Source organism: Diadema antillarum, unplaced genomic scaffold, assembly GCF_040938485.1.
Source record: "Diadema antillarum isolate AM-2024a unplaced genomic scaffold, OU_Dant_1.0 seq00002446_RagTag, whole genome shotgun sequence".
Classification (NCBI taxonomy): Eukaryota; Metazoa; Echinodermata; class Echinoidea; order Diadematoida; family Diadematidae; genus Diadema; species Diadema antillarum.
The window spans coordinates 39,942-51,989 of NW_027273053.1; the positions used below are offsets into that span (position 1 = coordinate 39,942).

The 12,048-nt window shown below is 39.3% G+C and overlaps 1 protein-coding gene across 1 annotated transcript; it reads right to left on the reverse strand.

Moving 5' to 3' along the window:
• Positions 1-4,982: 4,982 nt before the first annotated feature.
• LOC139714811 (leucine carboxyl methyltransferase 1-like) lies at positions 4,983-10,772 on the reverse strand. The gene is made up of 7 exons (XM_071626466.1): positions 10,664-10,772; positions 9,067-9,155; positions 8,242-8,363; positions 7,210-7,348; positions 6,565-6,670; positions 5,773-5,995; positions 4,983-5,186 (listed from the first exon to the last, which is right to left on the reverse strand). The coding sequence occupies exons 1-7, from the start codon at positions 10,714-10,716 to the stop codon at positions 4,983-4,985; spliced, it is 936 nt and encodes a 311-aa protein (XP_071482567.1). The 5' UTR covers positions 10,717-10,772.
• Positions 10,773-12,048: the final 1,276 nt, after the last annotated feature.

Here is a 12,048-nt window from a genome sequence, read left to right on the forward strand (position 1 = left end):
TAAAGGTACTACAGTTCAGGGCGGCTATAAACCCGAAGTAATGCAGCTCTGTGCATTAGAACTGTCTTGTAATGTTTCAAATCCATGCAAACTAACAGTGAGTGTACCTGTTATCATTATGTCAAGGAAACTTTGAAAGTGTGTCATGCAACTGATAATCACTTGCTCTTTCTGCAAATAGTCTGTTTCACCAACAGAAGGCTATTATAGTATTCTACTGTTTAAATCTTGTGCAATGAAATCTGCTAAAACATTGTACCCTCTTGTGTATATTACCTTGTCAATGTTTGTATATTTTGTTATTGAAAGACACTGCTTCTGTAACATTTGATTTATCTGATGCACTGCCATGTTTCGTAGTATATCGCAGTGTACCGAAACTATTCACCTGTTCCTGTGTGGATTAAAATCTTTCTCTCTGCCTAACAATGTTAGTGTATGGTCAATACTAACCTTTCGGCATTTCTGCCTGTGCATTTGTAATCTCGTGCAAGTACGTTTCTACAGGAATTGTGACAAATTCAGTAGAATGTCAAGATTTTATATTGTAGTCTGTTTCTGAATTAAAATGCAGAGCAAGAATCTTGTAAGACCTTGGGCTCCCCGTCTCTTTCTGAATATATTGTGGACATGCACACACACACACACACACGCACACACACACACACAGCCTGACATATTATATACATTATGATGATGGTGATGATGATGATGATGACGATGACGATGATGATATTGATTGATGTTGATGATAATGGTCTTTATCCATCATGAACATTGATATCCCAACCCTCATTGACCCAAATATGCATTACAGAGATTACTTGTCAACACAAGTCGGAGGACTTTCAAAAAATCCACACATGGCTGAGTAGAGGATATACAATTTGTCACTTTTTATTTGGATGAATTGCTCCAAAGTGGAAGTCATTTCAAGCACAATTCTATAAAATAAGTGCTAAAACATTGAACTATATCAGACAAATCACAAGACACTTCAGATATCAACAGATCATCTGTGGGAAAAAAAAAGAAGATACCTGAACAGCTGAAGGAAAACACAACAAAACTTGGTTTTGTTCTTAGGCAGCATATGTGAAATGCTCATACAACTGTACCAGAAATGGAAGTACATGTAGGTGCATTCCCATTATAATAAACACAGTTATAATGAAACTCTCATTACATTGAAGTAAAAATTCAAATCCCAAAATTTTAGTCTAGACATATCTTCATATCATACTTCATTGTTCAGCTATAACAAAATTTCACGATAATGAAAGAAAACTGCCAGTCCCAGGGACTTGTCTGTAAATATGTGTCGCCTGTACAGGAAACCCTTTTAAACCCATTGAGAACGGGCTGATTTTGCTACAACACGCATTTCCTGTAGACACAATGAAGACTGGCAATACACCCAATGCAAAGACAGACAGAATATAGGTGGGAAATATTCCACGTCTATTCTTTCAAGCCATTAAAGTACTGTACCAAAGGATGATCAAATCTGCTATGACTACTACAATGACGGTCCATAAAGAAAGGCCCAGGGTACAGAAAGGAGCAACTGTAACTACTGGTACACACGTCAACTAGAAGGCTCTGCAATGGATACAGTTCAGAACCCAATGGCATTGTAAATGCAGTATATAAAACAAGTTGTGATCAGTATCGAGGTCGAGTTATGTGTAATGTATCATGCACACAGTAATGAAGAACATGTCTTCATGCACCAATAAAGGACTTGTGATGTAGATAACCTCACTGTCACACCATACATATATACGAAAGTAATTTCACTGGTCTCAAAGAGTTTGATATGACTTTCTTCACCCTCCCTTCAATTTTTCAGGGTAAATGATAGACATTAAATAGTACGGGCGGTTAGACAAGCTATTGTATTGTCAATTACCCAATATGAAATGCTAGCTATGCCTCTCAAATTTTTGTAAAGTAGCTCATGAAGCATACTGATCTGATCTACACCTTGATCTTTAAGATCTCGAAGTTTTGCCAGTGTGACGGCAAACTTCCCGTGAAATTTCTCGCAAAACTTCCCACTCCAACTAGAGATATTTCCCTCATCCTCGCCAAACTTCTCTGTCTTTTGCCAGTGTGACCGCTGGAAACTGAAACTTTGAAATCTTTGTCATGCGAAGTTTGTGGGTGGAAGGTGCATGTGAAGCACACGGTTACTGTGATGTACAGGTGTGCATTGTTACATCACAATCACTCGCTGTCAGACGGCGCACTCTTTTCTTCTTTCTTATGCACATGTACGAGTGAACCAAACTTCTCGATCCAAAGATCACAAAGTTTGGCAGCCAGTGTGACTGGATGACAAAAGATCATAAAGATTTCGCGATCTTAAACTTCTCGATTTTTATTGTTGAGAATTGCAACACTTCTTTCAAATTTGTCAACTCAAAACAAGACACCACATGCCAGTCCAGTTGTGTCAACATGCCCACAGCATACATTAAAATTACTTCAAAATCTGACGACTGCACAGTGTATTGACTCTTTACACTGCAATATAATCAAATGGTCAATACTTATTACATCACAGCTGATGCGGCCAACAGCAACTTGGACTCTGACAGAGTGCAAATGTGTCAACTCACTTTTACTTCAGAAACGTTCTGATGACAAAAGTAATCTTCTTGTGTGTTCTCTTTTTCACACTTTATTTAAAGTACTTTTACTCGGCAACATTTTTGTGTTTTCTTGTAGACTATACATGGCACTGATATGTTAAACTTTGCACAATATTTCAATTTCACTCGGCTTTATGGCAGCAACTGTATTTGTACATTAACCATGAGCAGTGCTGTTATCTGGTTTTAAACAACAGGTCTTGCAGTCATTGACTGCTTAAGTCTTCTGACACAACATTTGGTAATTAATTTTTCTCTCAGATTATTTAACAGTCATGGTGTTTACATTCATCTCATACATGGATCATATTTCAGATTTTCATCCCTTCTGTAACATAGACAGCCATACATGCAACAAGCAGAATATTTTAGCATCACAGGAAAAAAAAAGAAGAAGTGATGTGCAGATTATTCTTTTGCATGCACCACAAATTATGCCATTCATGACGAATATGTCAAAACATCATCTCAATGTAGCCAAAATTTTGTCCATTGCACATCACACTGACAATGACAGATATGTTTGTTGTTCATCTACAAAGTCACGGTTTTAGGATCAAGTTCATCACAGTAGGCACTCTCTCCATGCGTTGCTACATCAGCCAAAGGTAAGACTTCACGGTGATCTGACAGTCTCTCCTCCCCACAATGGCAAACCAGGTCGGAAACCATCTCGTTCAGCACATCATTCTCCAATCGTTGCTATGGTAACGACAAATAATGCTCTCACCTTCCGATCCCTATTGAGGACAGGCCTGTTTGCATAGAGAACAAAAGGAGATGCAGGCACGTTACCAAAACAGCTATGCCAGAATTCATGGAGGTTGTTTGAATTCAGTCCCGGGATTATGCAAATTTTGACTGCATATTAATATGTAGGAACTACTGTATCATGTACAGTAAGACATCCAAAACTGAATGCGCACTGACGCTGTGTACTGTACACTTATTTTGCACTTGTTATAGTCCAAGGACTAAATCACACCATGAATTTGATTTAAACTGCCTTTGTGAATTTAGGGCCTCGAGTTTCATCTGTGTTTCAGACTATCTGAATTTAGCACGGAGCTTAAAAGCATTTTAGCCTTCATATCAAACTAAATTACGGTCTCTCTGAGACTGTTATTAGGCTGAAAGGAATTATTCTTCCCAATAATCAAAGATTAAACATTCACATAAAGGAGGTAATTATTGCAGTGACACAAATGTATGTGCTAGAGGGTATTGTATATTGATTGTTGGATTGTCATGACGAAGTCGCCAGTACCACTGAGTGTACCTCATCATAACTAGTATCTTGTAAACGTATAAGAAAAGAGATCAGCTACATATACATACACGTGTACCTGCCAACCCTGAAACCTAAGAAATAGGGACAAATGAGGGGAATAACTTTAAAAATAGGGACATTCCTAAATTTCCAATACATTACTACACCCAGATTTTCAAAAAAAATAGGGACACATGATAAAATCGCTCATTTTTCTCTCTTTTTCCTGGAGTGAAAATAGGGACAGTTGGCAAGTATACATACAGTAAATGGAGGGTCAGGACCACAGAATTCACCTCATTAAAGGGAATCTCTCCCCTAAAATGTAAATTTGAGAGGTGTCAGAGCATGATCTAAGAACTCTAGAGAAAATTCTATCCCATAACAAAAAATGCCCAAAACTGTGAAATATTAATTTTGATAAATCAGCACGCATTAGTGCACGCTGCAATAGTAGCCAGATCTGAAAATAGTAGCCGCGCGCAGACCATCGGTGTGTGCACGTTTCCTTCGTTCGCCTCCGTCTGCACACAACTATATCGAATACTGTCTATCGGTATCGCCTCATCGAGCCATATGGATGCATCCGCATGAGTAGAGGCTGCCATGGCTGCCTGGTCAGTGGCCCGGCGTGGCGTGGCAGCACCAACCTAGCTGCGTACGTGGACATTTGCGTGTGTTTGCATGTTTCGAGAGTATCGTAGTACACTGATCGTACAGAAAATTATCGAACCACGCAATCGAATGCAGTTGATAACGCCAGACGACTACTCTTAGATCAAGGCGCATGTAATTTTTGGCATTTTAGAGATTGCTCTATGTCTCTATATATATTGCTATATCTCTGTAAGTGAGTAACGTTGAACTCTTATATTTCATAGGGATATTACCAGTACAATAACCTACAATGTCAGAAAACTAAATTTCTGTGTACAGACACACTTTAAAACTGGTACCTCATTGTACATGGGTTTGTTATAACAGGGTTTCCCTGTAGTGTCATTTAGCTTTAAATAGTATGCCTTAACCAGTGTGCAGAGTGTGAATGACAATGGTCACTTGGGCTCACCGAGATTTGTGGCGTCCTTCCAAGCCCAGCAGATGCAGTAGTGTGTGAGCAGCTGGTCCAGCAATTCGGTCTCGTCAAGAAACTCCAGTCTCTCGATGCGGTAGATGTCCTCGCGGGACAGACTGGCGTAGACGGTCTGCATGTCTGCGGCCTCGGCGCCCTGCCAGCCCACTGACGTGAAGCGGGATTTCTGTGGTACAGTTTGATGTTCATTTATCAGAATTGCTTCAGATAGTTCCCAGGCTGGTGTTCCTTCATTTTCACAGTTTTTTTAATTATCATTATCTTCTTTTTTTCTTTTTTTTTTCTTTTTTACACAGAGAGAACCCAAAATATTCTGTACATTAAGATGCTTATTTTTTAATGCTCTGAAAAAGACAGAACAAGCCATTGTCTTATGATAGATGTCCTCGTGTGGAAAGAACTGACCCTTGGTGTACAATAAAAAAGTTACTCATAATTTACTTCAAAACTTCCTCGACTACCTTAATCAACTGAGTGATCATACCATTAATACAACAAATATTTCAAAATAAAACACAGCGGATTTGGGACCTCAACCTTCACTATTAGACAGAATCCTTTACCAGGTACAATTGTACATGGTGCTGTAATCCTTATCCCACACTTCAACCTAAATAGAGCCCATGGCATATGAGTTGCCAGCATTTCTGGAGGGAAACTTCGTAAGTCATTACACTCATTATCTCAAGTTTCCTAGAGCTCTTGCAATACATCTATAAACTAAAGGGAACAAATACCACAGAGAGACGAACCTGAGATTCCAGGTCTTTACACGGGGCCACACCCTCCAGAGTGCAACCCCGGGCCCGCAGGTTCTCGGCCATCACCATGCCAAACTTGTCCCCCATGTTGACCTGCTCATAGTTAGCCAGGAAGGACGAGGGAAACTTGCTCGCTATCCACTTCAGCAGGGCAGCAGACTTGTCGTGGTGCAGGTACACCAGCACGCACTCGGACATAAAGAAGGTAGGCTTTCTGAAAAGGGGATAGAGAAGTTGGTTCAAACTGATCTTCTGTCCCTAGAACTTCAGTCTGAGTGTAATATATATTTTGCTAGCAAAGGCCTCTTGCTTGAAAAAGAAAGAAAGAAAGAGAAGGCTTGCATGAAGTGGACTAGCATGAAGATTGACAAGTCAACTGTAACAGCTTCCACAGCTTATCCTACAGCAAAGTGATTTAATCTAAGAAGTTCATGAAAATTGAAAGAGCTACTTCTATCAAGCCAAACATGCTTTGTCATTTGAAGAAGTAGTTTCAAAATGCCTTCCCTAACAAGTGTGTGAGAGTTCAAAGTAGAACGTCCCAATGGAAATCGACATGATATCACAGAAACTATTAAGATCAATACACCAGTTTCTCTACTGCCGACTATATCTGTCACTTACAACCTGTACCAGTGCACAAGTTCACTATGAAATAAGAGGAATGAAAAGTGTAATCATTGATCAGAATTTCACAATCTAATGCATATAGAGTGATAGACAGGTTTGTGTGGAAAGTATGATACATGTACCAGTGCTCCAAATGCCGAGAGAGTCACTCACTTGAAATCTACACCAACCACTTTGGTCAACTTCTCCTCCAGTTCTGCCACATTCCTGAGGTCTCCCCACACGATGTGGTAGCCAGGTGAGTGTAACTCAGCATTCTCTGCAGAAGGTGGACCATCCGTAACCATATTGGTTTGTTTATTGTTTGCATTGCTCATTCTCCCGAGTGTTTGTTTTTCTTAAAGACATCTAATTAATGTTCACAGCTTATAAACTTTTAATGAGACTCAAGTGTTTACAGCTGCAGAAAGATGCTTATTTCCAGGAAAGTGTGAGTCAAATCAGGGATACAAAAAGTGTACAATAAGAAGAGCACTAGACAAGCAATGTCATACTCATACTACTTTATATTCTGACAATCAACTGCTCTGAGATGTTGTTACATACAGTCCAACTTCTCCTATCTGGCCTCCCTTTATCCCTTTATCCAGATCTCTCTATCATCCGAATCCCGCCCCCCCCCCCCAAATTTGAATAGGCATTAGATTTTATCTGTAGACTACACATACACACAAAAACTTCCCAATGTAAACAGAGTACCAAGGTAACAGACAAGCATGCACATTCAGACAGTCTACACACAAACAGATGACAAACAGACAGAAAGACAGGAATAGGGCCCCAGAGAGATTCTCCTACCTATGACGACACTCTTTCCCTGACATGTTGCCTGGATGCCCTCCAGCAGTTTGGACCTCATGCGCACCGTCTGACACTTCCGGCTAGTCACTGCCCGAAAGTCCACTTCAACATACAGACTGGGCAGCAGGTCTTCATCCTGCACGGGACACAAAGCCAACGAAGGAAGGACCAATTGCTTAGCTCAACAACGTGGACATTCATCACGTGAGCAGACAGCTAAATATCATTGGTACCATAGACACTATGTTGAAAGACTTATATATTGTCTTTCTTTTTTCTTGAAAATATATACATTGTATCTGTGTTCAGAAAGCCTCCAGCAGAGTCACATAGACTTGGCAGCTCTGTGGTTTGTTGTCAATTCAGATAATTCCCCCTGAAAGTTGCTCAGAATGCCAGTTTACCTCTAATGATTACCCGTACACTCCTTGACTCTGGAATGTAGCACTGTAAAAGTCTCCAACATGAAGACATATGAGACACAAGACAAATTTACAGGTTTAAAGGGATGGTGCAGTTTTTGATGAGATGGGGGGATTCAGATTTAAACTTTTTGCAAGATGATCAGAAACAACTTACAAACTATGAAAAAGCATGCAATTCTATTTAAAAGAGGAATTCAAAGTTTACTTGCTGAAAATTGGTTTTGAAATGGCTGAGATATCAAAAAAAACAAAGTAAAACAAAGTGGTCCTCATAAAAGGTTGGTCCCACCTTTTATCAGGACCTCTTTATTTTATGGATATCTCGGCCATTTCAAAACCAATGTTTACCAAATAAACTTTAAATTCCTCTTAGAATTGTATGTGCTTTCATATTTCATAAGAGGTTTCTCATTATCTCACAAAAGTTGGAAACCTGAAGCCTCAACCAAACTATACCATCCCTATAAGTACTCTCCACTCATTTAATACCAGTTACTCATTTCAGGGCATCTCGGCTGGTTAGCAAACACAGCATGTCAAAAGATGAGTGTCAGGCACAGCACAGAAAAGGTTAATAAGGAATGAGGGGCTGATGTATCCCGACCTTTAACCTCCAGAAGAGAGTGTCAAAGCCTGCACCGAGGTTGATGACCTGGCAGTCCTTGTTGGTAAGCTGGATGAACTTTACCAACAGCGTGTGCATTCCCTGGGTCCTGGCATAGTAGCCTGTTGTAAGGTAGGCCAAAAAGACAGGGAAACAGTGATTCATAGGCATGGGCTTACAGAGGCAAACATTTTGGTAGTTCATTTTGTTCAAAGGCAAAGCTCTCTTTCGATGCAATATAATCTCACATTATATTTTGTCACTAACAAAGTTAAATGGCATATATTGTTACAAATAAGTTTATCTCATATATGCTTCCAGTTCCCTGTCTTTGCTTCAATACCTTTCATGAAATCATTTGTCATGTTCCATTGCAGCATTCATCATACTAATTACTAGACCCAATAGTCACACTACTCTCCTAAAACACAAAAGCTCAAATTTGCTACAAGTGATTTAAATTCAGTCCCTGAATTATGCAAATTGACTGCGTAAATGCTTGTCGTGTTTGCCAACAGACATCAAATAATGAACATATGCTGATATGTGCTTGTGTACAATTTCCCGCATGTTAAGTCCATGGATCAAATCTAAACATGGATTCGATTGAAACTACAGCTGTAATTAAAACATCTGTTGTAAATTTGGGTCAAAGCGTTTCCAATTTATGTCTGCTTTAGCATGTATCAGCCAGATTACGTGTTGGTTTCCTTGATATCATTCTATTTCTTATAATCGTAATGTATTGCACAAATTTGTTGCTCCACATTTAGGAAAATTTGCTGCAGTTCTGGAAACAAATGAAGGACAAGTCTGATTCTGAACCTCTGTTAATTTCTGGAGCCCGGCGTTGTCCACTCTTTACCAACAGCTGAATGTATGGATCCTTCCAGTATCCTTGCTGCACTGCAAATCTGAGGACAGAATTTGAGACAAATGGCAAAGCTCAGAACATTTGTGAACATCACCTAACTTTTACCTGGAAATGGTATGACATGTTAGGCTTAATGAAAATAGACAAAATTACCAAGAACTTTAGAAGTAGAACCTTATCTTCACTAAATAAATGGTACACTGCAAGACCTACGACTACGAGGAAATTACCATGTAAATTTACCCCCGTTAGACAGTGATCAATAGAGTTCATCATTTGATTAATGTGCAGCTCCAACCTATAATTGGAGGGCTAGAGGCTATTTAACAGTTTTGCATCACAGTAGTCATCTGATCATACTAATATTAGTAACGTTAAATAGTAAACAAGTGTGAAAATAATGTAAATTAAAGGACAAGACCACCTTCATATACATAAGGATTGAGAGAATGCAGCAATATTAGTAGAACACATCGGTGAAAGTTTGAGGAAAATCGGACAATCTATTCAAAAGTTATGAATTTTTAAAGTATCAGCCCAATCACTGCGGGATGAAAAGACTACTACAGTGTATGATATCACATGCGTACAACGATATAAGGAAAATAAAAAGAGAATTTCACAAAACTTTACTTTTTGAATAAAGTGCACATTTCTTCGACTTGTTACTGACGTATGTTAAGGGTAATATTATTCCCCCTGCCTTCTGAAAGAGAGAAGTCGAGTGCTCTTTTGTTATGCAAGAAAAATGGAAATATGTTGAATTTCCTTTATTCTTTCTTTATATTGTTGTACACATGTGACATCACAAGCTATAAGTAGTCTTTTCATCCAGCCATGACTGAGCAGAAACTTCAAAAATTCATAACTTTTGAAGGGATTGTCAGATTTTCCCCAAACTTTCGCTGATGTGTTCTACTAATATTGCTGCATTCACTCAACCCACATGTCTATGAAGGTGAACTTGTCCTTTAAGGGAAAAAGGATTTCTTTTTTTTCCTTGTAATTTTTTATAGCAATAGTACTAGTAAATGACAGCGGATTCTGGAAACATTAGCATACCATAATTCTAACGTTAACTTTTTAAGTCGATTCATTCTTTAGGCCTTTCGAACTGAAAAACCATTCCCCTCCCCCAGCCCCCCGATTCCAAGGACTCAAGTGTGGGTCCTCCCTGGAATTTAAACATTTCTATGGCACATTTTTTTTTTTTCTTCAAATTTGCGAGAGCATGGCATGGCAGTGCAGTGGCCAGCTCCGACGAAGTAAAATGATTAGAACTTTGGAATTTTTATTCAGGGCTATCTTTACATTCTCCCTAAAAACACTGAATGAGTCACATGAATATGCAGAAAGAAAATTTAAGTGACGGTCACAGAATTCAGAATACTGTACACTCCACCATGCACCACGGGCAGGCCGCGTACTGTAACCACATAATACCTTACGCGTGGGACTGACAGCAGAAAGCTTAGGAACGACTTGAATTTTGGTGCAAGAGTTCTACCCCTGGAAGAGGCCAACAATTCATTTAACAATACTGCTCACCTTTTACACATCGAAGCATCGTCATTAGTTGCTTGAACGGCCTCATCTGACATTGTGAATGTAAAATATTTCAAGAAATATCTGCGTGATCTCCGACGTCGTCCGCACTCCGACGAAATTTACCGGTTGTTAGATCTGTGGTTTGTTTATCGCGTATATCATGATGGGGCCGCCAGCCAGCAGGAGGGTGATTAATTGACACTGCTGCAAATTGTCAGACTTGTCATGTTAGTGGTTGTTCACATTTATGAGTTAGAATCATGCATGGGGATCAAAGATCTTTGATGGAGCTACTCGAGCTTGTGTAGTGATGATGATGATGGTGATGGTGGTGATCGTGAAGGTGATGCTGGTGATGCGGTGATGATGATGATGATGGTGATGGTGGTGATCATGATGGTGATGCTGGTGATGCTGGTGATGATGGTGATGATGATGATGATGATGACAACTAAGTGATGGTGGTGGTGTGGTGGTTGGTGTACGATAGTGGGTGGTGGTGGTGGTGGTGATGACGACGACAACAAAGATGATCATGATCATGATCATAAGGCTGGTGATTATGATAATGATGATGATAATTTATATGAAGATGATGGTGCACATGACTATAATATGCACTTTTGGAAATCAGAGCATGGTACTAAAAAATGCAAACAAACATAAAATAAAATTACACCAAACCAAATTACAGGGGGGGGGGGGAAGTGAAAAAGGGGGGGGGGGAGAGGGATCAGCTTGGATGAGAAGGAGACAGGTGAGGGATATGTACCTTGCTGAGATGTCTCAATCCCCTTTGCAGAGATACATGGTATGTATGTTATATCTGTACCGTTCAACTAAAATAAAAAAAGAGTTATAAATGCATTTATTTGTTGCACAAGAGTGAATTCATATCATAATACCCACTCACACTATTATTTCCAACTTCTGCACTCAAAAAAAACAAAAAATGAAACGAATGTATTGTCAATTCAATGTATGATTTATTTCAACAGGAATTTTTATGCAGCAATGTTAACATGTACCAGGTTACCAGTCCCTCTACAAAATCTGTTTTCATCTAAACAGCAGTACCTGGTATTCACTCTTACAATTATCCTGTACAAGAGATCTACATTTTCACCCCCTCCCTCCTCTACTGCACAGAATTAGCAAAATCAACAATTTTCCAACAAGTTCCCATCCTATGGAATAATAATAAAAATAACTTCAGTGGAGAGATAGATACAGTGTACTACATATCTGTTTCAGATGCACTTTCTGTATAGAAGTATACAAACTTAGTTTTGTATTTCTACCATGCAGTCCTTCACCCTTTTATCCCTCTCAACATCCTTGTTTGTGTACCATTTGCATTCTATATATTCTATGCCCCTCTACAT

Coding starts and splice junctions, on each gene's coding strand:
- LOC139714811 (XM_071626466.1), bottom strand. CDS start 10,716: ATGTCAGATGAGGCCGTTCAAGCAACTAATGACGATGCTTCGATGTGT. Junction 8,364..9,066: donor GGCTCCAGAAATTAACAGAG/GTTCAGAATCAG, acceptor ACCTTACAACAG/GCTACTATGCCAGGACCCAG. Junction 5,187..5,772: donor GTAAAGACCTGGAATCTCAG/GTTCGTCTCTCT, acceptor ACTGTACCACAG/AAATCCCGCTTCACGTCAGT.